A 26169-nucleotide genomic window follows, 5' to 3' on the forward strand; every position below is an offset into this window, starting at 1 on the left:
GACAGTAGTGAAGTATTTTTACTTTACTCAAGTAAATTTAAAAAGTAACATCTAAAAAATGCTGGGTTGTTTTAACCCAACTTTGGGTCAAATATGGACTAACCCAACTTTTGGGTTAAAAATGTAATTGAAAAATTTAACCCAACAGTTGGGTTAGTCCATATTTGACCCAAAGTTGGGTTAAAACAACCCAGCATTTTTTAGAGTGTACTTTTTAAATTTACTTGAGTAAAGTAAAAATACTTCACTACTGTCCGCCTCTGGTTTGCACACAACCTGCAAACATCTACTGAAAATAGTGATGCCAGTTGGCAACTCCAAAAATGTGCATGTTAAGTTCTAACAAAAGCTCTAGTATCATTGGTTTAAAGACACCACTTGGTTTGGTATGTTCCGTTATCTAATGTCATTCAATGAACCATAAACAAATACTGCACCTGTGGAACAGTCCTTAAAGGAATAGATCACCAAAAATGAAAGTTTTGTCATCATTTACTCACCCTCATGCCGTTTCAAACCTGTTCTTTCTAATGTTGAACACAAAAGAAGATATTTTGAAGAACCAAACAGTATTTCCATATTAAGAAAATAAACATCATGGAAGTCAGTACTTTTACAGCAGAGTAAAAATACTTCACTACTGTCCGCCTCTGGCAAAATCCCGTGTGCAAAATTACTCTACTAATATAGTGCACTTGAATTCAGAAACTATGTGTGGCCAAAAGGCTGGGAAAGCCATCTTTATATGAGACATGGGAATTTTTCAGCGAAACCCTTTGTTCATGAGCATTTTCTAGCGGCTAGCCACTGAGTTCACGTCAGCTGTATACACTCGTTACTGCAGTGCATTATGGGACTGAATGAGTGCACTCAATAATGTGCAATATGATTTCGGACATCACTACAAATGACTGTCCCCTCAAATAAATAGTGCCGTATATACGGGATAGGAAGCGATTTCCCTAGAAGTTCACTTAGGTGTCCTAGCAGAGTAACCACAGGTGTAGTTCATGACATTAATTATAGACATATTCCACTGTATTGCCATCTATAAAATGTTTAAATCTGCTTTTTAATCTTCACTGAAGAGTATGTCTATCAATTTTGTGTGTGTGTGTGTGAAAGGTTTTGTATGTGCTATCTTTGTTTACAATAATGGCACTTGGTTTGACATTTTCTACTTCATTTTCAATGTATTTTAATAATGTTGCATTTAAAGTTATTCTTGGTAAAGAATTGATACATTTGACAAATACGATAAAAATCCTTCACACTCACATAAGATAAAGACATTCATATTCTAGACAAAGCTTTTATTATTCATCAGGGTGGTTTTTCCTCACTCTGGCCACCTCATTGAGATGAACTGACCAGCCGAATGCCACTCACTTTATCTCAGAACCACCATTAGTTACAGAATAAATTAATCATATCACCACAGTCATAAAATTTGTTTAAGATGATGGATAACAGCCAGCTAAACAGAGATTAAATTCTTGTTTTGCATCTTTAAGCTACAGTACATTACTGTATTCATTATTTTTACCACATTACCTGCAGTATGTAGAGGTGACCTAGTTATTTAGTTCTCGATCTTCATGCTCAACCCAGTATATTCAAGTACACCTTTTCAACAAATGAAACTCTGTTCCTCTAGTGCATGCTCACTACTGAGGCAATGACTGGGCTTTCCAAACAATCAATTCCATTCTGGATCTCCAGATCCCATGTCAGGATGAAATTTGGTTGCTCACTCCTCCTTGTTCACTGAAGTCTATAGAAAAGGATGGAAAAATTTTAGATACCTCTAGTTTTTGGGGTTTTGAAATGAGAATAAACATTTATATAGACTATTTCCTAACAAAGAAGGAAACATTAAACACAGTTAAAGACAAGTAAAGCAGTTTCATGCTGTTTTGTCAATTGGACCGGTCTTTAAAATTAAAGTCATGAAGAATATTCTGGCAATTGATGTATATGAAATATGACAGATAATGGTGCAAGAGGAGCATAAAAAATGTATTTCTCCATAACTCTTGTAGAATACAAAATTTTATGAATGTTCTGCTGAGTACAGCAGACTAATCTACATGCATCTACTCGTGTGATTTATATATGAAAGAACAGAGATTGATTAAAACTTACCTTGTCTCCGCCAACATTCATTAGGGCTTCTAATTCCTGCTTCCATCCAAGGAGCTCCACCAGCTTTTTTACCCCACTAACTACGTCACCCAGATCAGCCACGTCATTGTGACGTTGGGACCCCCAAGCAAACGGCCCCACAAGATCTCGATTTATCAAAAGCCGTGACACTGAACCACGCACGGCACCAGCCAAGCTGGCGAAGGGCTCCACCTAACAATGCAGAAAATAGGCCTTTTTAAAAGCAGTAACCAGATAACCCAACAGTGGCATCTGCTGGGGATGTAGTTCCATAACACAAGGCCTATTTTTGCAAATGATCTGCAGATTATAGATATACAAATATACTTGGTATATATCTTAACACAACCATTTCAAATTATTTTTGAACTATATTTCTCATTTTTATAATAATGTCCTCATATTAATTATTGGCCAACTGCAAAACCTCCCTATACAATATATACATATATATTCTACAATATATACATATACACATATATTATACAATTATTAAGAATTAAAAATGACTCATTTTAATTTAAAAAATCAATTCATTTTAATCCAATATTTTTTACAAATTTTAAAATCACTGACTAAATTTACAGACTAAATGTAAAATTCATATGAGGAACAGGCACATTCACTCAACACAATTATATAACATTTATATTTCATTAATCACTGTTACTGCTCTCATAACATACAACTTGTCACATGTAGAATTTTAAACCTACATCTGTCCAACAAGAAGTATTGTAACGCAATGTAAATTTTAGTCAGAATTGCATTTTTATTCTGTTTGATGCACATGCACTTGCACATGCGCTTCATATTCTGTGAAGTTTTACAGAGACTTTCCTGCTATCAAAACAATTCACTACTGTTAATAATAACATGGTTGCATTTGCACCACCAGTAGGAACTCCTAAATGACGTAGGCCGGCCGACAGCAACGTCATTTAAGCGTGACATTCAGCAACGTCAACAACTGGAGGATGGAGGACAGAGAAGTGCCTGGCACTGGCCGATGTTTCATACACATCTGTTCGATCAATCAATTTACACTTACGTCACTGGTAGTTCCTATTGTGCTGGGTTAGACCCTACTCTGAATTAGGAGCTAATTTAGTCCAATCCAAAAAGGTGTTCCTATAACTAAAATCATTAGTTCCAAGTTCCTGGGGTGGAAATGTGTCAAAAAGCAGGTACTTCCACCAATAGTTAGAGAAACTACGAAAGCCTTCCACTGGAGCGAAAGCCCCTAAAGACTCAACTATGTAAGTGCAAGCCAACCAGACGTTGCCCACATACTCATAAAATACGGCAACTAATGGGTTTAAATGTATTTAAGGGGCTTGGTCTCACACTGCATTTGTTCGGTGGGTACAAATCCAGAGCTAAGCTTTACAAAAAGCTCATTAACAGATCCAGCAGCTTTTCCTCACCTCTAGAGATGTTCCCATGACAATGAGTAAGTCTGCTATCGGGAAGTCTGTAAGGTAGGTGAAGAATTGCTGAGGGAGCTCCTCACCAAAGAACACAATGTCAGGCTTGATGATTCCTTTACAAGTAGGGCATTTGGGTATTGTTCCTTCCATGATATCATTCTAACGGGAGACAGCCATAAATCAGGAGATTAACTCATTATTATTTCAACAACCATACCATAAACAAATCACAGCAAAAGAATATTCAGTCAGAATCAGGTTGTGAAATGCTTGTTTATAAAGGAGTGTGAGTTTATTTGAAGTGCAGTTCCAGGGATAAAATATTCAATGCCATAGTTCAACGACACATACTTACCCTGAGTTCCTCTCCCTCGTAATCCCTTCGGCAAACTGTGCATGTGGCCGTGGCAAATGTTCCATGTGCCTCCACCAACATCTTTGGGGGAATGCCAGCCACTGTAATCAATAAAAGATCAATGACATTTATAAATGATTTACACAAACGTTGACTCTGCTAGACTTTTTGATAATAATAAATAACAGATTTCATTCCAATAGCCTAATTATTATATGAATCTGGAGCCAGTTGCACCAGCTCTGTGTAAGTTACACCTTAGTTTTGAGTAAAGGGGTACTAAGTTACAACTTGTGTACTACTACATATTTTTGAATTGCACTATTTAAGTTTAACTTGAACTTGTTGAAACATAACTCTATGTATAAACTAAATATTTATTGTATTCAATAGGCTCTTGTTTTACCTGACAGACTTCAGTCCACTAGACATATATGATAATGTTGATATTTACACTCATTCACATTTTAAAAGAGAACATTGTCAATTTGTTAGCAGCTTTTTAACACAAACATGACCTTAACAGAATGCTTCTCTGAGCATCAGTCCATGTTGTGCATGTCAAGTAAAATAATCATAACAAATTAATGTAATTTTTTATGTTTCTCTTTGTATCAGTATTTATCCTTATTAATTTCAAATACAGTTTATGAATGTTATCTATATATAAAATTACCTATTATGTTTTTCATGATTAGGTAGTAGCATTTTTCAATGGAAACGTATTTTTACCATTAGTTACGTGAGACAAAAGAACTTCACTCACTTCGCTCGAGTCCATCAATGTTTTGCGTGTACATCCTGAGTAGTTGTCCCTTATCATGAAGCAGGCGAATGAAGTAGTGTGTCAGATTGGGTTGGTAATTACCAGGATAAAGCTCTTCGGCAAGAGCAAAAAAAGGGTTTGGATTGTGATGAAAGTAATTTATTTCAAATATGGCCTCAGCATAGGGTAGATTGTACTGTTGAAGGTTGTCATAAAGACCGCTGCCAGGCGTTCTGTGGGAGAAATATGATTTGAGAGAAGTTGCAACCATCTCAAAGGTGGACACTTATGAGTCCTTCTTTACCTGAAGTCTGGGATTCCACTGGGTGTGCTGATACCCGCCCCTGCCATCACCACAATTCTTTTGAACTTGCGTTCTCTGATATTTTCTGCAATGTCCTCCAGAGTCTGCTGGCCAATGTTGCCACGGCCTCCTCCGAACAGCCCTCTTACGCCACCACATCTTATGAAGGCAGCTCTATCAGGTCAAAATGTTTGATTAACCTTCAAATCACTGTGAAATTTCTGGGATTCAATGGGATCATAACTGTGGGGGAAAAAAATAAAAGAAACAATACTTACGGACAATATAGGAATTGTGAAAGAAATACAGCACCCTTTTGTGCATGAGGGATATGTGACAATATCTTTTGATGGGCAAGGTTTGTCCTTGATAGATCTGAGGAAAAGCATCATTGTAAGATTCTCTCCTACCACGGGTCAAAAAGAACAGCATTACAGACTAATCACCCAAAAATAAACTACTTTGCAAACATAAAAAAATGACATGCATTTTTAGGACGCTTTGCGTCTCTAGTAAATGTACATTATTATTGTTTTAAGGCTGTTTGGATACTTTAACTCGAAAACAAGACTACGACAAATATTATTTTCAGCGCAGAAACAGTAATTCATCATTAGTGTACAAATAAGTGTGTATACCACGACACTGACTTTTGTAACATAAAGTAGCTACAGCAGAAACATAATGACTATTTCAATAACAAGAAGATACATTCAGTAGTAGACAGTCCTCTTCTCCATAAGGATTTCTCTGTAAAACTGCATCTGCACACATTTAGACCCGTTTTTAAGTACAGCATAATGGACTCTGGCTGGACTCCTACTTTGTCAAAAGGCATACATTATTTCAGCGAATTTGCTGTAGTAAATAAAAACATGCAGGAACAACAAGAGGCAGACTGGTGACGCAGTTATTACCGTAACAGACATATGGATTTTCCACCAAATTATATGACAATGATATGCCGCAATTTGTCTATTCATTCTCACCTATGTATGCACTGAAATATACTGTATCCATACAACATGACTATATTATGGTTATTACAGGCTTTTAAATACGCTTTATGTATAACTGATTTTAGTTTAAGCTTTAGATGCGTACTTACTACAGTACTTACGATTGGCTGTCGCGAATGGAGCGTTTCTGGTGACAGCTTGTTCATTCTTGTTCAACTAAATAAATAGTCAATAATTAGTACAAATATAAATTAAATATCTTTAATTTTTCGTTATCTTCGATGTGCAGTGTGTATGCACATATATTTGTAAGCTAAAGCTAGTATGGGTAGCTTAGGTAAGGTTAGGTCATGAACTGAGATACAGGAGATCTATTCTGCGGTGCATCGTGAAAAGCAGGTAACAGTTATAATCTAGGATACTAGATGTCAAACTTTCATCGGTAGATTCCATATTCTCATAGTTAAATATTTTTATTTCAACAAAACATACCCCCTTTGGCACTTTAACTATTTCTTATGTATTTTATGATTTTGTCTATAAGCTAAATAAAAGCCAGACTTTAATTTTGCTTTTTTTAATCGCGCAGTGACGTCACTACGGATGCGCCGCGGACTGTTTATCAGTCCGAGGAAGTAAACAGTGTTGCCAACTTAGCAATTGTGTTGCAAAATTTAGCAACTTTTGAGACTACCCTAGCAACTTTTTCTTCCAAAAGCACCTAGCAACAAATGTAGTTATTTTTCAATTTTATTTGGCTACTTTTAGCAACTTTTGATAAGTGACTCAAACAATAAAAAGGCACACATTTTCCATCTAAATTTCACAAAAAGAGGAAACCAAAGATGCCTAAGTACATACATCACATGAATTAAGTTATTGCTGTTTGCAGTTGTTCAATTTGATAATAACAATAATAATTTAATAATTGTTCATTTATGATACACCTTGTTAGTAGCTTGTACATGTGATTGTTGATCAGTTACACTGTAAGAAAAATATCTAGAAAAATGGCAAAGGTACTAGTAATTTTCCAGGACATTATCCGTTATCCATTATCAATTATCCGTTATCCGTTATCCATTATCAGTTATCCATTATCCATTATCAATTATCTATTATCCATTATCCATTATCAGTTATCCATTATCAATTATCCATTATCCGTTATCAGTTATCCGTTATCCATGATCAATTATCCGTTATCCGTTATCCATTATCAGTTATCCATTATCCATTATCCGTTATCCGTTATCAGTTATCCGTTATCCGTTATCAGTTATCCGTTATCCATTATCAATTATCCGTTATCCGTTATCCATTATCAGTTATCCATTATCCATTATCCGTTATCCGTTATCAGTTATCCGTTATCCGTTATCAGTTATCCGTTATCCATTATCAATTATCCGTTATCCGTTATCCATTATCAGTTATCCATTATCCATTATCAATTATCCATTATCCGTTATCCATTATCAGTTATCCATTATCCATTATCAATTATCTATTATCCATTATCCGTTATCCATTATCAATTATCCATTATCCGTTATCAGTTATCCGTTATCCATTATCAATTATCCGTTATCCGTTATCCATTATCAGTTTATCCGTTAACCGTTATCCGTTATCCGTTATCCGTTATCCGTTGTAACCCTGTAACCGGAAAACACAAAATACCTGTGATTTCTTTTCTTAGAGTGTAGCATACTGACTACTAATACACTGCTTAAAACTATAATTGTTCAGAATGTGTAGTTTTAGTAGTTTACTAGCTAATAAAAAAAACTTGTAATCGTTCAAAAGTGTTCAATGTTGTATATAAAAATAGTTATTTATATTTTAACATTATATTATGCATTTATAGTATTTTACGAACAAATTTAAATTAACATAAAAAAAATATCTTTTTGCTGAGATTTGATGTAGTGACAAAATTTTGCGTCGTGATTACGTAATGACGTCATCGCGCAATGACATCACAACGTCATTTAGCAACTTTTAGCAACAAATCGACCTTCCTTTAGCAACTTCCCCTGAAAATTAGTTGGCAACACTGGAAGTAAACGAGGTGAGTATTTTTCAGTGATTTTAGGTGCATAAATCGATAGAAAACATTTTAACGTGGTTTATTTTTGTTTTATTTATTTATTTATTTTACAAATGTGCTCCATCAACATAGCAATTTTACGACGCCGTCTTGTGTTAGTAATGTTAAATGAACGTGGAAGTAATATTGCTGTATGTGCAGTTCTAATATTTGTTTCGTTTTTTAAGTAGCTCAAACATTTATATAATAGTAAAGGACTTTGGCACATTAGAAGCAGAGATATTTACTTTGCATTGCATTTTGAAAGTTCATTCTATAAAATGTCAGTTTTCAACTGCAGGCTGTCAAGCTTGAAAAAAAGACTATGTGCTATAAAAGTAGTCCATATGAGTCATCTTATTAAATTAAGAAACAGTCTAAATTTTATAATCGGTTTTCTATTACAATCTCAGACTGCAATCAATTCTTTAGACTGGTGCACCATGTTCATTTACACATACAAGAGAACCTATGGCATGGTGCATGAGTATGGACTTTTAACCTATTAAGCCCTGTTCCCAACTGGTTTGAAATGCATTTTCAGTGATCCAATCACAAGTGGACTCCTAGTGAGTATGTGTCTTTCCCAGACCAGTCCTTCTGAGGATTCTAGGTTAGAATCCTCTTCAGCATTAAGGTCTTTAATGAAACCATCTATTAAGTCTGCATGGCAACATCATTAAGGTTTCCGTCTTCCATGGTAAAAACACAAAAATACTATTAAAATATTTTAGAAAAAAAAAACTTTATATTAAAAGTCTTCATATTATCTGACTTTCTTTTCAGTACTATACAGTAAATGACAATCTGTGGTCTCCCAGTGGTTTACATCAAGGGTAGTTTAGCATTATGTGATTAATTTACCACAAAACATAATGCCTACAAATCCAAAAAGATGTTTGTTTTGTATTTCATGAATGAAATGAAATTGAACGAGCCCCGTACCGACTCATTTCCAGCCATTTCTCTTTTGTTAATTGGAATGTGTGCAAAGGACTGTGGCTGATTGGAAGACGTGAAGGATACACTTGATGCACCCTTCAAAATTCGTCAAATGAAGGACATGAAACGTAGGCTGCCTTCCAAGTATCCTTCAAATTGAGACAGCCTTCAGTGGCACTTGATGACATGGCAGCCGAAGTATGCCGCCTTACTAGGAAGCAGTATTTCAAGAAGAGGCAAAGACACTTCCCTCTTATTTTATCATACTCTTGTCATCACTTTTGTTGGAGAGCTGAGTGCAGTGCGCAAATAATTAAATGAATGAATCCATGTTATGCAGCTTACAAGTGAGAGGGGAAAAATAATAATAAAAGGAATAAGGAGGGTGGCTGCAATTTCCACCATAATTTGCATTGCAGAAAACTTCTAATCACTTTTTTTGGTGCGCTTTCTCACAACACGTCCCCCTTGATGGTTTTTAGGTGGGTGGGCAGTGAATAGGTAGTGCATCACTGCAGTTTAGGATGAATTCAGGACAGATATTCTTTCCACTACAAAAATGCAGTGTGGTGTCATGCGTTTATGACTACCTCTGTATGTGCTTTCAGTGATCTGACCACAAAATGTTTTAGATCCCTTTAACTTGTATTTAGCGTTGACCAGTTGTAATCTGATCACCAAAAAGCATCTTAAAACCAGGTGGAAACAGGCACTTAGTGTTCTACAATAAGTACAGCCTGTTCATGATTAAACCCACATGAATAACAAATTTAAGTATAATACCATTTATAAAATGTATATTGGTATTCATGATAAAATGGTCAAGTTGAATTTTTGTCCACATGGTACTCTCGTGTTTTTTTCTTCTACTGTGGTGTTGCGAAGTCAGAATAAGAATGTATGAAACAAATACATCAGTTGTTACCTGGGTGATGCCGTGATACTGTGTGCAAACACTGGAGCGTGTGCATTATGGTGAATGATCAGTTAGTCCAGTTTTTAGAATTTTATTTTTTTTGGTTTTTGCTTTTCAGAAAGTATACATCCCATGACGCAAAACAGAAAACCAACAGAAAGTGTTGAGAGTGGTTTACCTTAATATGCCTTAATATAAAAAGCAATATACTGATATGATGTAGTTATAATAATGTTCTTGAGCATAATATACCTTGCCAACAGTTAGGTTTGTAGAAAAATGCTGAACTATATTATAAAACCATCACCACATCACTACAGGTGTTTTTCCAGCAGGTGTTAGCTAAGAATGCTGAGAATTCTGGGCCAGGAACAGATTAGAGAAAACATTAAAAGTCCTCTTAAACTCTAAAAGTGTCCTGTCCTACCCCTGGAGTGTCAAAAAGAGAATCCACACACAGATATTGCAACAGATCTTGGAGAGATTAGGAAGAGTTGAAGTAGATCTGTTCACATCATAAGAAATCATGCAGTGTTGTTTTTCTCACTGAGGGAACATGATGTGCCACTAGCCACTGACACGTCTGATCTGCTTGTTCTCTCAGTCTATGTGTCCAAGTATATGTGGCAGCTATCTGTATGCCATGTGGACTTTGAAATTGGTAAGTGCATGGTACACCTGCATATGCCTTGTCTTTTAGCCCATGAATCCGACATGGGATTTATTTAATTGTCATCCTGCTGTGTATTAACAGCTGGCAGTATAAAAAAGGATTTGGTTGTTTATTTTCACAGGTTTGGTCCTATAGTCCACCATGCCACATAGAAAATCATACAACACAGTCTTCAGTGAAGTCACTCCCACAGCAAATCACCAATAAATGCTGGAAGTATTTCCATCAAGAGGCCACTGTGGTTCAAGCCAGCAGGAATCAAGTGTGGTGTAATAACAATTTCTGCATGACGCTGTGGTAAAGATGGATTTAGTTGAAGAGAGTGAAGACGTCAGTGATGCTGAATCCTGCAAGTTGAATGATGAAGAGGCTGAAGAACAAAGAGGTTGGTGTTCATTTATGATTGTTCAGTAATTACTTTCAGTTTACGAAATTTGCCCTTTAAATGTTCTTTAATTTAAAATTGGTTCCTCTTGAATTTCTTTTTGATATGTTACTATGTTTATTTTAGAACTGATGGAATCGAACAAGGAATGTCAAGCACAATATAAAAAGGAGGAGAATCAGGAAGATCCCAATTCTGTAACTGGAGAAAACTCTTTTAGTGGTTCACACACTTCAGAGGGTTTCTCACATGAAAGCACAGAAGCCAAAAAATATTTTGCATGCCACCATGGTGGAAAGACTTTTTCACACAAAAAAGGACACCTGAAGTATCACATAAGAATTCATACTGGTGAAAGGCCTTACAAGTGCCCTCAGTGTGAAAAGACTTTTACTCAAAAAGGCCACCTTAGGGATCATAAAATAACTCAGACTGGTGAGAGGCCATTCACATGCCCTCAGTGTGGAAAGGGTTTCATGAGTAAAGGAAACCTTAATGTTCACATTAAAATTCACACCAGAGAGAGGCCTTTCACTTGTCCGCAGTGTGGAAAGACTTACACGTGTAAAGGACACCTTAAGGAACACATAGGAGCTCACACTGGAGAGAAGCTGTTCACATGTCCTCAGTGTGGGAAGAGCTTCACACAACGAGGACATTTGAAGCATCACATAAGAATTCACACAGGTGAGAGGCCTTTCTCATGCCATTTGTGTGGTAAAGGTTTCACTCAGACGCAAAGCCTCAAATTTCACCTGCAGTTTCACTCTAGAGAAAACAGTGTGGTCAAAAATTTGTTTTGAAGTCATTGCTGAGAAGACACGTGAGGATGCATTCAAACGAGCAGCCTTATTTGTGCTCTGTTTGTGGGAAGAGTTTTCTATTTCTTGACTATTTTAAACAGCACCAGAAAATACATAGCAGTGTGAAGTCTCATGTTTGCTCTGAATGTGGAAATTCCTTCGTGACAGCCAGAGACTTGGAGAGGCACAAAAGTATCCGTACTGGAGAAAAACCTTTTGAAGTGCTCACATTGTGGAAAAGGTTTCACTGAGTCTAGAAACCTGATAAAACATGAAAGAGTGCACACTGGAGAGAAGCCGTACCACCGCCTTTCATGTGGGAGGAGTTTTAGACAATCACATAGCCTCATGTAGAAAAGCACTGTCCAAAAGTGAACACAGCGTCCAACCTTCAGGCTTCAGTTCCAAACGCATTGTGTGAAATTCAAAAGAACCCGATGATAGAATCTGTCCAACAATAGTAGGAATAAGGCCTGTTCACACAAAGACTGTTCAGTGTGATAAACATTTTAATTTGAATGCACTTAATGTGTCTGTTTAGACCGAGATGAACATAAGCATGCAGTACATGCAACATTTTTTGAGAACAGGTGTTGTAATCTGTTTTCCATTGCACTGCGAAGAAAACTGGCCAACCATTAAGAACTGCACTTTTGGTCACATGCCCAGAGCCACTGCTGTTACATAAAACTACTATTGGTGCCACTTACAAAAAGACTATTTTGCTAAATGGTAGTAAATAGCAGAGAAAGAATCCGGAACTAGCTCTCTTGTCTCTGTACACTTGTTTTGGTTTTGTTTGATAAAACTATAGTGAATACAAAAGACTGAAATACTGTTTCAAAACTTCGTTTCTGCTTCAATACCACCTAATGTCAGTGAATTAGCATTTTCATTTAGCCTGTATGCCATTTAACACATTAATCTGCAAAGTCAAATCACGTGGAAAAAAAAATTGTGATGAACATTCATTTTTTTCAAATAATAAAATTCATTTTTTATTTTTAATTCATTTTTAAAAAAGAAAAGTTGACGTGTCATGCCAAATATTCATTTATTGTGTGTATCACCATCAGTAAATAGTTAGCGTATGTGAGACTGATTTGGAGAATGATAACTTCAAGCTAATGACATGCTGTACACGAAGAATTAGTGCAGTGAAAGATTTGTTCCATTGATTCACATTAAAATCTTGTGAGTTCATAAAATCTTTCTGAGCAATTCATTTTTGTAAATGTATATAATTGTCTAAATAAAAGACAATCCTTGAAATGTATGATGGGCTGTGCCTTTATTTTCGACCTTTTAAGTAGAAGGACCTTTTATTATTATTTTTTCAGTATTTTCTGTCTGTGGTATCTGGTATCGTTATTGAGAGAACTGTGATAAATATTTGATTATTTTTCCCAACCCCCAGTAGCCTCAAAACCACAAAACGTACTGAGAGCAGAGAACAAATAGTTTCAATGAAGATTTTCAATATTGTATTAACATTCTGTACAGCATGGCTGAGGTACACTTGATGGCAGAATCAAAAGCTGTGCCTAGGTAGTCTGATAAGAAACCTGCACTGTACTGGTGTATCACTTTGCAACTGGAGCCTGTAAGTCCCATTTTACAACACCAGATGGAGCAACTGCAGAGTTTCATTGCTTAAAGGGATAGTTCACCTAAAAAAATGAAAATTCTTTAATCATTTATTCACCCTCATATCCTTCAAATAATGTCATTGTGTTATTTGTCCATACAATGGAAGTCAACGGCCAGGTGAACAAAACAGTTTGTGTTCTTTTGTGTTCCACAAGTCATACAGGTTTGGAACAACATGAGGGTGAATAGATGATGACAATTTTCAGTTTGGGTCAACTATTAATTTTGATAATGTCTTTTGATAAGGGTTTTGGATTTGTTTGCCTTGTCTTTGCTTTTTTTGCATATGGATTACAAACCAAGACTGACTTTAAATAATTTATTTATGTAAAGATTTTAGTCATAATGAGCTGGATGGTCAGTGTTTCAATTAACGTAGGAAAATAAGTGATTTTACTAGTTGTTTTAAAAATGAGGTATCATATTTTTTTTCTGTAAATGACATCAGCTCTTACAGAACTTTTTTACAGAACAGTCAAACATGCATTTCCTTTACATTTCACTTATTACACCTAAATAAACCTGAATTCAGAAATCCTATATGCACCTTTCAGTGCCCATTTTTATTTTATACATCTGGCCCCTGCAACTAGGCGCCATTGGAATACAATGAACCAGTGAGGCTGTTTTCATTTTTTAAGGTGAGGAAGCACAGCTGTTACTTGCCAGTGGCGAAAATGTGTTCTTGGATCTAATTCATTATTATATCGTTAGCAATGTTGCTCCAAAAGCAGTAGGCTTAACAAACTACTACCAAATGGTGAATGTATCAAACAAAATAAATGACCAAGCTACATAATGATATTTTTTCAATTTCTAACAACAAAAATAAGATTTTATTACCAAGCCCTTTGCATCCATCTTCATGTGAAATATTTTCAAACACTGTTTTGTATATCAAAGTTTCAGTTACTGGCTGTTTTAAGGACTCATCCATCTGAAAGCTCTCCCAGTCATAGTATACAGAAGACAAGTGGGGCAAAAATACATTAACTAAAAGGCCAGTGTCAAATAATCAGATATTTTTCTAAACGCAAACAGCGCTCATCATGCTCGCATACACTGCCAGTGAAGAACAGCATTCAGGCAGGTCCCAAAATGGAATTTTAGAGGCTGTTTAATGAATATTGATCTTAGCTCAGTATCTGATTTTTAGTGCTGTTTAGGCATGTGCATATCGTATAACCTTTAAAGAAGGAGGGCCTTTAAACATTTGTTCCCATGAGCATACATTTAAAAACTGATGCAAGAATACGTCTCATCTTTTTTTTTCTCTCTGATGAAGGTGGATGTATCATCGAAAACAGAAAAGAAGTCATGTATAAAATAATTTATCTTTCATGCATTTCTACAGAATGCATTAATACCAGTAAATAAAGTCACAACATGCACTTTAAAAAATGTGCATGTCAGTTATTAGCGGTTCATCCAGCTTTTCAGTTGTTTTATATTAAATATAAGATATGTATAAATAAAAATTAAAATAGTACACTTGCTTTAGGTTCACTTTAACTTGATTATGTGTGTTGAGCAAGTTTCAAAAGAATCTATTTATGCAATTAGCATTTCACTGGTTATTGAACTTTAAATTGAGTATATAATATATTTGCATTTCTTATCTAATGTTTCTTGAAGCCCTGAGAAGCAAATAACATGATGCTGTTATGCAGATATAATTAGAGGGTATCATAAGGGAAATGGGTAATTAGGGAAGCCACTGTATGCATATGACTTTCTTAGCCTCTATCCCTTTAAGAACAACAAGGAGAGCATGAGTGGGGGAGGGGAATGGGTTGGGGTGGAACAGTCCTGTAATGAGCATATTCTAGAGACACTCAGCATCATATGGCTTCAGACCATCATGGATACCCACCTTTAAATATGCACGTAAACATGAAGAAGGAGAGGACTAAAGAGCAAGACTAAACCGATTTTTGATGCTTTTAACCAGTCTTCCAGGAAAGAAGCTTCATCTCTACACCAGAGCAGCAGCGCAGAAGGGAAAAGAGGGAGCAGCATTAGGAAAAATGATTGATCTCATTTAACACATAAGCAAGGAAATACTGTCATTTTATTTGGAAAACATGATCTAGAGGGAGGCCTAAACACCATCCATGCTTTGAGGCTATGGATGCTCTCCCACATTTCTGCATTTTTGTGAGCCGGAGCGGTACGTTTGGGGGCCGTGTAATGTCTGATTGAGTGTATCAATGCTGCTGCTGTGTGGATCTCTTTGGCTATGGAAAAAAACTAGGCCTTGTTTGCCTGCTGATCTCCACGCAGGGAACGCGGAACGCGGCTGTGTGCTTCAGCCTGTTGGGACCGTGCAGAGAGGAAGGGAGAAGCTCACCATCTGCATGCCAGTTGGAAGTAGCATGCACAATAAAGACATCCATTACCAAAGGCCATGCACAAACAGGCAGGAGCTATAACACCAGGACAGTAGCCTGGTAGATTCTTCTTCACCCCTTTAAATCATCTGGACTTAAAAGCACTGTTTTTTTCTATATGTTCAAAATCTATTTGAAGGACGGGAGGAATATTGCTGTAACACTTCCTGTATAGTTGATCGCTGTCTTCCTTTTTTGCTCACCAATTGCAATTTTTCCACTTGACATTCTAAAGATTTGCCAAAACCTGTTTCATGCATGTCCACTGGAGGCAGGTTTGACTTTGATGATGGGGGGTCGTACTGTGGAGGGTGGGAACAGGGCAAGGCGCATGGCCGAGGGGTCTGCACGGGGCCCCAGGGCCAGGGGGAGTATGCGGGCGCCTGGAGCCATGGATTCGAAGTTCTTGGAGTTTACACTTGGCCCAGCGGGAACAGTTACAAAGGAACTTGGGCGCAGGGCAAGAGGCATGGCATTGGCGTGGAGAGCAAAGGGAGGTGGGAGTACAAGGGGGAATGGACACAAGGGTTCAAAGGCAGGTACGGGAAGTTGGAAAGCACTAGCAGCGGTTCCCGTTATGAAGGCACCTGGAGCAACGGCTTACAGGATGGATACGGCTCAGAGACCTATTCGGACGGAGGTCAGATTCTAAAAGTATTTACTGTGTTCTGGTAGCAGGAAAGAACAAATGTTAAATCACTAACCATGTTAAATGAATAGGCCTATCTGCCTTTAAAATGCTTCCCGTATCTTTGGGAAGTTGTTCTGTTTATGTCAAAGCCTGTGCTTCCAATCAAGCCTACAGTATTTTGGCACACATTCATCTGTCATTTGATAGAAGCTACACTGTAAAAAATGACCGTGAATTTAACGGTAAAAGACTGTAAAAATGCTACAGTAAAAACTTGTTAAATGGTTAACGGTAAACACCATCCATGCTTTGAGGCTATGGATGCTCTCCCACATTTCTGCATTTTTGTGAGCCGGAGCGGTACGTTTGGGGGCCGTGTAATGTCTGATTGAGTGTATCAATGCTGCTGCTGTGTGGATCTCTTTGGCTATGGAAAAAAACTAGGCCTTGTTTGCCTGCTGATCTCCACGCAGGGAACGCGGAACGCGGCTGTGTGCTTCAGCCTGTTGGGACCGTGCAGAGAGGAAGGGAGAAGCTCACCATCTGCATGCCAGTTGGAAGTAGCATGCACAATAAAGACATCCATTACCAAAGGCCATGCACAAACAGGCAGGAGCTATAACACCAGGACAGTAGCCTGGTAGATTCTTCTTCACCCCTTTAAATCATCTGGACTTAAAAGCACTGTTTTTTTCTATATGTTCAAAATCTATTTGAAGGACGGGAGGAATATTGCTGTAACACTTCCTGTATAGTTGATCGCTGTCTTCCTTTTTTGCTCACCAATTGCAATTTTTCCACTTGACATTCTAAAGATTTGCCAAAACCTGTTTCATGCATGTCCACTGGAGGCAGGTTTGACTTTGATGATGGGGGGTCGTACTGTGGAGGGTGGGAACAGGGCAAGGCGCATGGCCGAGGGGTCTGCACGGGGCCCCACGGCCAGGGGGAGTATGTGGGAGCCTGGAGCCATGGATTCGAAGTTCTTGGAGTTTACACTTGGCCCAGCGGGAACAGTTACAAAGGAACTTGGGCGCAGGGCAAGAGGCATGGCATTGGCGTGGAGAGCAAAGGGAGGTGGGAGTACAAGGGGGAATGGACACAAGGGTTCAAAGGCAGGTACGGGAAGTTGGAAAGCACTAGCAGCGGTTCCCGTTATGAAGGCACCTGGAGCAACGGCTTACAGGATGGATACGGCTCAGAGACCTATTCGGACGGAGGTCAGATTCTAAAAGTATTTACTGTGTTCTGGTAGCAGGAAAGAACAAATGTTAAATCACTAACCATGTTAAATGAATAGGCCTATCTGCCTTTAAAATGCTTCCCGTATCTTTGGGAAGTTGTTCTGTTGATGTCAAAGCCTGTGCTTCCAATCAAGCCTACAGTATTTTGGCACACATTCATCTGTCATTTGATAGAAGCTACACTGTAAAAAATGACCGTGAATTTAACGGTAAAAGACTGTAAAAATGCTACAGTAAAAACTTGTTAAATGGTTAACGGTAAATTCCCCTACTATATACGGTGAAAAACTGTATTGGACATTACATGTATTGGACATTAATTTCACGGTAGTATATCGTATTTGGAAGTGAAAAAGACTGTATAATTTACAGTGAATAACCGTAAATTCCCATTCCCAGAATTCCCTGCGTTACATTTCAAATTTGATGTTTTTTTGTTAAAATAACTATGTTTCTTCTTAGTTTTTTCTTATCAGTTTTGTATATTAGGGTTGTGTGTTACACCTAATGTTGTTAAATGAATGTTTATTGCATTATTTCAGTTTCATGTGTGTTACCATGATGGTGTTTAGCGTTTGTGTGAATGACACTGTGCACCTTCTATATATGTTATTATTTAAAAGCTGCTTGTGATGGGCTTTGGTTCATCATGTGACTTTCTCATCACCACCTGCATTTGGTGGTTATCAGTGTATTACAAAGGTACAAAACAGATTTCAGTACTTCAATAGGTTGGTATATTAACATTATATCAGTTAATGAAATTACGGTATTTAACTGTAAATTTAAGTTAAAACCGTAAAAGCTAAAACGTTGCTACCATATTTATGCCACAGCTGCCGGTTTTTTACCGTAAATTTTATGGATTTTTTTTTACAGTGTAGTTTAATTTGGCAGATGCCCGAAGCAAAACCGGTGGAAAACCACTCATCTTTGCAAGTAGCAACTTATATTATATGATCTGTAAGTTGACAAGAAACAGCACTTGCATGGTTGGAGGAGAAAACAGCCAGGAATTAGTCTATTAAATAACAGAAATGGAAAATAAAATAAAAGAAATAAAAGAAAGCTCTGCTTCCACTTATATAACACTGAAGTCTAATCGTCTGCTTTGCTTTAGAGAAGTTATGAAACATTTTAGGCTATACAGAAAATAATAGCAAAATAATAATTAAAACATGCTATAGAGCATGTGCTTTAAAGCATAAAATGTCACCATATGAACTAATTTACCACGCGTATCTGAAGCACAGACGCCTCTGTACAGTAAATTACCATGGAAACCGACCGACAGCAGGTCATTATGTCATAGAGACTCTTCGCTGTGCTCGCTGATTGGCTATTTCACATTCTTGTGTTACGTTGTGTAATCCGCTTCCTGGCGTGTTTCGGAGATTAATGCGGAAAATAGTGTAATTTGGGCATGATTCTTGTCCTTGTACACTAGAACGAATTATTTGGGAAACAGAAATAAACGTTTATGTTCGCACCACATGACAGACGTCCTCTTTTAGATCGGGTTAGAATTAAATCCAAAGCAGAATGAGATGGACATGTATTCAGTAGTTAACCATTTCGCTCGTTGATTAAACAGGACTGTAATGTTTTGCCGAAACACCCAACAATAGCGAGATAACTCGTGTCAAACATTTCAGCACCCTGGACAGTTACTATCGCTACTCAGCATCTGTCACATTTCAAACTGTCACTGTAACAACATAAAGCTTCGCATTTATTCGAAAACGTGATCTCACCTTTTCTCGAACGTTCCAACTTACTTTAGAAAATCATGTAATGTCTAAACAAATAACATAAGTCACTTGAAATAGAAATGTGAATGTGTATAGTTATACCCACGGACATGCATTTACTTACTAGTTGTTATTTTCATTTAATGTGTTTAAAAAGCGGCGACTTTAGAATTAGTAACTATTGTTAAGCAGAGTAAAAACGTAAAAAAAAAAAGCCCAAACAAAAAACATATTTCATTTTTATGCATTTTAAAACTGGACATTATATGAAATTAATATTTACTTATGCACCTACTTATTTAAGATGCATAAACGGATGTCACATAAGACATAACACAGCTTGACATTATTTTAAAAGACTAATAGTGAGCTCTGTAATGGCTTCATTATGTATATCATACAACAAGGTTAAGCTTCCCTTAAGAAAATGAACAAATATGAATAAAATATGCAAATATGGCAACAAGGGTCACAGGGAAAAAGATGTTACAATAAGGAAATACTACAAATTGTATCCTTTTTCCTCTTAATTTCTGTCAATTTTGACATTTAATAATAAAACATTCTTGTTATTTTTTTTCTGATTTTAGTAAATGCACAGTGTATAACTTTGAGCTATAATAATAAAAAATACAGACACAAAATGAATTTCCATTATCCATTCCATGGTGGGTCTTTTTACAGCAGCACTTTTTAACAGTTATTGAAGAAACTATAGATTTATAGATCTGTTGTTTCTCTCATATACAGTAAATGTAATTCTACAGTAAGTCTTATAAGATACATCAAATTTCAACATTTAAAAATCTTAACCTCAAATTAACTTTTTGTCATTGTGCACAATGACCTCATAAATCAGGAAGATTTTGAAATGCAAATAGCTGTTTAGGAAAACATAGTGGTGTATATTTGTTGTCATTTAGTGCTTTGGAAAGAAATTAAATCAAAAGGGTCTTTTACCCCTATTGTACAAGTCATCTGAATAATGATATGAACTTTGCTCTATTCCTGTTCCTCTCACAGGCACATACCAGGGCCAGTGGTTGAGCGGTATGCGTCATGGCTATGGAGTGCGACAGAGTGTGCCTTATGGCATGGCAGCCATCATCTTCTCCCCTATGTGCACCTCCATAAACTCCCTACGATCCGATCACAGTGAAGGGGCCCCCACTCCAGAAGATGGCTCTGGTGTCAGTGGGGTATCTGGCAGCCCAGTGGGGCGTAGTGGCTTTGTACTTTGTGCTCACAGTGAAGCAGACAGGCACAGGAAGAGGAAAGGCCGTTTCCGACAGTCCATACTGAGTGGTTTGAAGCTGCGGAGGTCTGAGTCCAAGAGCTCGCTGGCCAGCCAGTTAAGCAAGCAGAGTTCCTTCTGCAGCGAGGCAGGTATGAGCACAGTCAGCTCAGCCGCCTCAGACATCAACTCCAACGTCAGCTTAGGTGAAGCGGAGGCAGGGGGCAGCGTGGATGCCACTGTCACCGAAACATATGCTGGCGAATGGAGGAATGACATGAGATCAGGGTGGGGTGTAAGTCATCGCTCTGATGGACTTCACTATGAAGGTGAGTGGTTTGGAAACAAGCGGCATGGCTATGGCTGCACCACTTTTCCAGATGGAACCAAGGAAGAGGGAAAATACAAGCAGAATGTTCTGGTGAGTGGCAAGCGCAAAAACCTAATACCACTCCGTACCAGCAAAATCCGTGAAAAGGTAGATCGTGCTATGGAAGCTGCCGAGAAAGCTGCAGACATAGCCAAGCAGAAGGCTGAGATTGCATTGTCCAGGTAAGATGTAATGATGTCTCACATAAGAGCGCAATTCTAATCACAATTAGGGATGATCTAAAGTGTTACAGAGATAACCATTTGAGCAAGACACAACTAAATAAAACCAAATACCAGCTTACTTATGGGTAAAAATTGGAGGAAAGTATGATCGATATCAAACGAGAACCAAACTTTCATTCTTTCTTCAGGATGAGCCATGCTAGAGGAAAGGCAGAGGCTGCAGAGGGAGTCGCACAGAGAGCCCTGGAGGAGTGCCGTCTGGCCAGGGCTATTGCCAAAGAACTTTCCCCCTCTCTCCATCACTATGGGAATGGTCAGTGAAAAAAAAACCTAAATAAAAAAAAAAAAAAAAAACCCGCAATCCAATTAAGATGAAATTACGTAACATACTTCCCCATAAAGCATTATTCAGTATCTGTAATGCATATAAGAATTGAACTGTTGTGTACTAAACTTATTCCATTTAATGTTTGCCCAACATCAGCAACCACCAAGTCTAATTCTATCTTTTTTTATTATGATGGTGTTTTATAATTCATCAATTAATGTGACCATGTCTTTATATTTCCGTTTACTAGGACTGGAGTGCCAGAGACCAAAGCATCAGGACAGGAAAGAGAAAGACCTGGAGGTGGTCTCGACTGGTACAGACAGCCCTGAGCTCTGCACACCAGACACAACACCCCCAGCCCAGACACCTGACCTGAGCCCAGTTCTAAGCAGCCCCTCCTCCCCTCCCTGCAGCCCACCTACTCATCGCACTAGGAATGCTTGTTTCATGCGGCAGAGCGCTGTGGATGAACAAGGAGGGGCCGAGATTCAGGTTCTAGTAGAAGGTAGAGGCATAGACAGCATGAGAAGTGGGGCCAACAGTTGGACTGCTGAGATGTATCCTCACAGAAGAGGAAGCAAAGGGGAGAGCAGTCGCTCCACAACTCCATCCTTGCTGGAAGAGGAGATCGGTCACGTTAATGGACATGAGAATTCCTTAACTCATCACCCATGGGAGAACGGCTCCTCTAATCACAAGCCCATTGAGCATATGGCCCCTGAGAAGGTGTGGGATCAAATGTCCTCCAATAAAAAGCCCCGGAAGCATGTTTCCTTAAATCAAAAATCCAGGGAACATGCAATTTCAAGGGAACGAGAACGGGAGCATAAACCATCCAATCACAAATCTGTTGATTGCGACTCTTCCAAGTTCAAACCACAGGTGCACATATATTCCAATCACAAGTCAGCGGGTCATAATTTGTCCAATCACAAGACCAATGAGCATGCTTCCTCCAATCACAAACCAAAGGAGTTTATTTCTGCACATGAAAAACCACACGTTTCTTACCATTATAATGCCCAAGAGCATGTTTCCTCCTATCACAAACAACATGAGCATGTCCACTCCAACCACAAGCCAAGAAAGTCCTTTACCAATCATTCGATTGGTGAGTCTAGCTTGAATGCATACCAGCTGTCAGACCGTGGAGCCAACAACTCCACTCTGGAATCGACTGTTGAAAACAATTCCCAGTGGATCTCTTCCCATTCACATCTGCAGGATAAAGAAGGGGGAAATGATTATCGGGTTGAAATGAGGTTCCAGCCCCTAGACTCCGTTTCCCATCAGAACTTTGGCTCTGGCATGAAATGCTCGGGTCTCCAAGGGCACAATTTGCAGAAACTACGTCAGCGAAACCATGAAGGCAAAGAATGGGGTCTTGCAGCCAGGGAGGGGTCCATGGACTCTGTGCAGATGCTCGACACCTTGAATGTTGGGGTTGATGTGGAGGAATGGCCTTTGCACAGGGACATTACTCTTTCACCCCCTTTAACGTCTTTTCCAGAACCACTGGAACAAGAAGGAGAGCATCTGAACCTGATGAAGACAAACTCAGTAAGTAAATAGCGTGATGGCCTTTGGAAATGAAAGGTGACAATGTTCTGTATGCCTAATGCTATCGATTAATAGAGCATCATATGTGACCCTGGACCACAAAACCAGTCATAAGATTTATACATCATCTGAAAGCTGAATAAATAAGCTTTCTATTGATGCATGGTTTGTTAGGATAGGATATTTGGCCGAGATACAACTATTTGAAAATCTGGAATCTAAGGGCGCAAAAAATCTAAATATTGAAAAAAAAAAAAAGCCTTTAAAGTTGTCCAAATGAAGTTCTTGCATATTACATTCCATATAGAGAAACCGATTTCTAACGACAGAGTTTAAACCTTTCGAGACAAACCTACCATGAGCTCTGAGGTGCTTAAATGATGATATATGCTTAGAAGCCACAAGGCAATGTAATTAAAATTGTGCTTATTAATACAGTAGCTCAGTTCTGGGTGTAGAACTACACTACCCATAATTCAGAAGAGAGCTCCGCCAATCAGCGAAGTTACAATTACAATGGAAATATAATTGCTCCAAATACACTCAGAAGTGACCACTCATTCCCATAAAGCATTGCAAATGAATCAATTATTCAGTCTGACTATTGAGCTACTAATGGAGTTTTTAACAATAATATAGTATTTTGGTATTTTTACTTTATCTATACTGTTTCTGATTAGATTCCATCATTTGTATTGCTTCATGGAATGTGTCATTCATGTATTAATAAAATAATTAAAGACTTTTTTCCTTAGTTTATTATGGTGAACCAGATCTCAGAGCTGGTTGGTTTCATTCAAGGCTTAGACCTCTGTATTGAAGATTTTCTAATTCCTACGGAGAAAATGAATAGAAAAATACTTCTGGAACCCAGGCAACTGAAAAAGTGGATGCTCTTAGGGTCACCGTTGGGCTCTGTTTGCTGTGTAAAATGCTACATTATGTATATTGCACTTGGAAATATTAGGAAGGAGCAAATAGTATCTAATAAGGATCTGTAAACTGATCTTGCTAAATGTTACATTTAGTGGAATAAAGACATTAATATAATACTTTTTAATAGTTTAAATATGTTTAAATGTGCAATACAGTGTTTTTAATAAGCTATTTTACTCTCTTTCTGCAGGGCTCCAGCTCTGTCCTGGTGGTCATGGTGTTATTACTCAACATTGGTGTAGCCATTTTGTTCATTCATTTCTTTATTTAATCATATGGCCTATAGAATGTCAATAACAGCATTGATCATAATCAAGAGTAAGATATGCACACAATGCACACTTAGCACCACTTCTTAATATAAGGAACCCAAAAATCACAGTAGTAAATGTCTGTGTAAGTCGGGCAAGTACATGTAAATTGTAAACTTCTTTTATGGTTCTATTTATTATCTAATTCCATTATAATCCATTAGTTAACTTTGCTTACTTTTTCCTCCATTCATAATAAAGGTCCATTTACAATATTCTGTAGAAATGAAGTATTACACACATCTAGGTTTTTTAATATACAGCTCGTCTGATATGTTTTACCACATATTTAACAGTTACAAAAGATTATTTCACACTCATTTGTTTTCTTTTCAAATGCACATAAGGCCATTATTGAGTAACGAGACACTGAAGATGAATGTGCAAAGACGGTCTTGTGGTTTTATGTACTATGATATAGTTGATGTAAGATGTGATTCACACTTATATATAACCAAGACTACACGCCCTCCCCCCCTCCCACTGTATTCCAGGGTACAGCCCTAAATGATCGCTGCAGGCGCTCATTACGTCATCCATAGAAATCAACCCTCTCATCTACATACCCAGATCTGACACACCTATAAGTCTGTGGTAACAGCTATCTTAAAGGGCTTCATCATAGTGCATTCCCATTAAACTCATGCCATTTGAATCAGATAAGCCTGCAGAATTCTTTCCACACTTACGAATCCCGCCTCACCGATTTCAGCACAATCCAGTCGTGTAGTTCGTTTTGACTCACCGAAAACACATTCACCATTGAAACACTGCTATGCCAAACTCACTACTAAAGAACCTTCTGTGTTTTCTTGTACACCACATGATGTCACATCTGCTATGGGACATAAAAGTACAACAGAGGTGCAGCAGTGGCTGAGTATTCCGGCTCATACTCGATAAAGTTTGAGACTGTTATCTTATGACCACTGCTTTCAATATATATGATTCTATATTACTGAACAGTTAACATATTTTAACAAGTTTGCAAGATATCATTGATATGCTGAGTGCCTTTTTAAATTGAGAAACCATCCCAGCGAGCAGGTTATGTACTGATGACCGTTCATACAGAGGTCACGTGAAATGGTTTGTCTCTCTCCCACCCCACCTTTGAACAAATCAAGTTGGCTTAAGAACTGAGCCTAAGCCTGTGGAGACTTTTACAGCATGTTTGTTAGCCTGTTCTCTTCTGCTGTTACTCTGTGTGATTTTCTGCCTGTCTCTCTGTCCAGCAACTTAGATAACAATTGGGACTGAAAGCAGTGTAAAAATACCAGCTTATGTTTCTCAGTGGGACCTGACTGACATTATCTAAATTAATGAATGATAAACTGCTATTGTATATTTTATACTACTCATCCAGTGATATCATGTTGTGAGATCATTGCATGCCTAAGCATGCCCTTTCTTACGCAATGATTTATGAGATTGTTTCCAAGTTATGTGGAAAATTAATAAAATGTTTGAGGTTATGTTGTGCCTTATATTTGTCAAAGAAAACATTCACACAAAAAACACAATCTTCCATTTTTATATCAGACGTGGATTTGGTTATCAACAAATAAAGGAGCCCATTGAAATTGAAATGCTAAATATGGAGTTTGTAGTCCCACCTTATAACAGTGCCAAAATTATTGTTGAAAGCAGCATCACAATGCCCAGTATAGTGGCTATAGGACTGAAAGTCCCACCTTACAGTTAAAAGAGCCAGTCTTATGTTTGTTTATTCTAGTGTACATTAGCTGAACTAGCCTAATAGATACGTTTGAAGTTTTGTGTTAT

At 37.7% G+C, this 26169-nt stretch overlaps 3 protein-coding genes across 5 annotated transcripts; 2 read left to right on the top strand and 1 right to left on the bottom strand.

Moving 5' to 3' along the window:
- Positions 1 to 1279: 1279 nt before the first annotated feature.
- LOC107663051 (NAD-dependent protein deacetylase sirtuin-3-like) lies at positions 1280 to 5924 on the bottom strand. Of its 2 annotated transcripts, none has more exons than XM_016453202.1 (8): positions 5733 to 5924; positions 5300 to 5396; positions 5022 to 5195; positions 4718 to 4950; positions 3952 to 4052; positions 3594 to 3755; positions 2146 to 2358; positions 1280 to 1767 (listed from the first exon to the last, which is right to left on the bottom strand). In XM_016453202.1, exons 1-8 carry the CDS (start codon positions 5857 to 5859, stop codon positions 1765 to 1767), a joined length of 1110 nt encoding a protein of 369 aa, XP_016308688.1. In that variant the 5' UTR covers positions 5860 to 5924; the 3' UTR covers positions 1280 to 1764. The 2 variants fall into 2 exon arrangements, with proteins under 2 accessions (XP_016308688.1, XP_016308687.1); XM_016453201.1 differs by having other exon boundaries at positions 1281 to 1774.
- Positions 5925 to 6298: 374 nt separating this feature from the next.
- On the top strand, positions 6299 to 12741 carry LOC107663012 (gastrula zinc finger protein XlCGF49.1-like). Of its 2 annotated transcripts, none has more exons than XM_016453147.1 (3): positions 6299 to 6379; positions 10725 to 10988; positions 11115 to 12741. In XM_016453147.1, exons 2-3 carry the CDS (start codon positions 10907 to 10909, stop codon positions 11789 to 11791), a joined length of 759 nt encoding a protein of 252 aa, XP_016308633.1. In that variant the 5' UTR covers positions 6299 to 6379; positions 10725 to 10906; the 3' UTR covers positions 11792 to 12741. The 2 variants fall into 2 exon arrangements, with proteins under 2 accessions (XP_016308633.1, XP_016308632.1); XM_016453146.1 differs by lacking the exon at positions 6299 to 6379 and adding an exon at positions 10483 to 10591.
- Positions 12742 to 15239: 2498 nt separating this feature from the next.
- On the top strand, positions 15240 to 25843 carry jph3a (junctophilin 3a). Its single transcript, XM_016453153.1, has 5 exons — positions 15240 to 16471; positions 20481 to 21243; positions 21435 to 21559; positions 21825 to 23137; positions 24264 to 25843. The coding sequence occupies exons 1-5, from the start codon at positions 16090 to 16092 to the stop codon at positions 24342 to 24344; spliced, it is 2664 nt and encodes an 887-aa protein (XP_016308639.1). The 5' UTR covers positions 15240 to 16089; the 3' UTR covers positions 24345 to 25843.
- Positions 25844 to 26169: the final 326 nt, after the last annotated feature.

This window comes from Sinocyclocheilus anshuiensis, unplaced genomic scaffold (assembly GCF_001515605.1).
Source record: "Sinocyclocheilus anshuiensis isolate Anshui unplaced genomic scaffold, SAMN03320099.WGS_v1.1 scaffold1317, whole genome shotgun sequence".
Taxonomy (NCBI): domain Eukaryota; kingdom Metazoa; phylum Chordata; class Actinopteri; order Cypriniformes; family Cyprinidae; genus Sinocyclocheilus; species Sinocyclocheilus anshuiensis.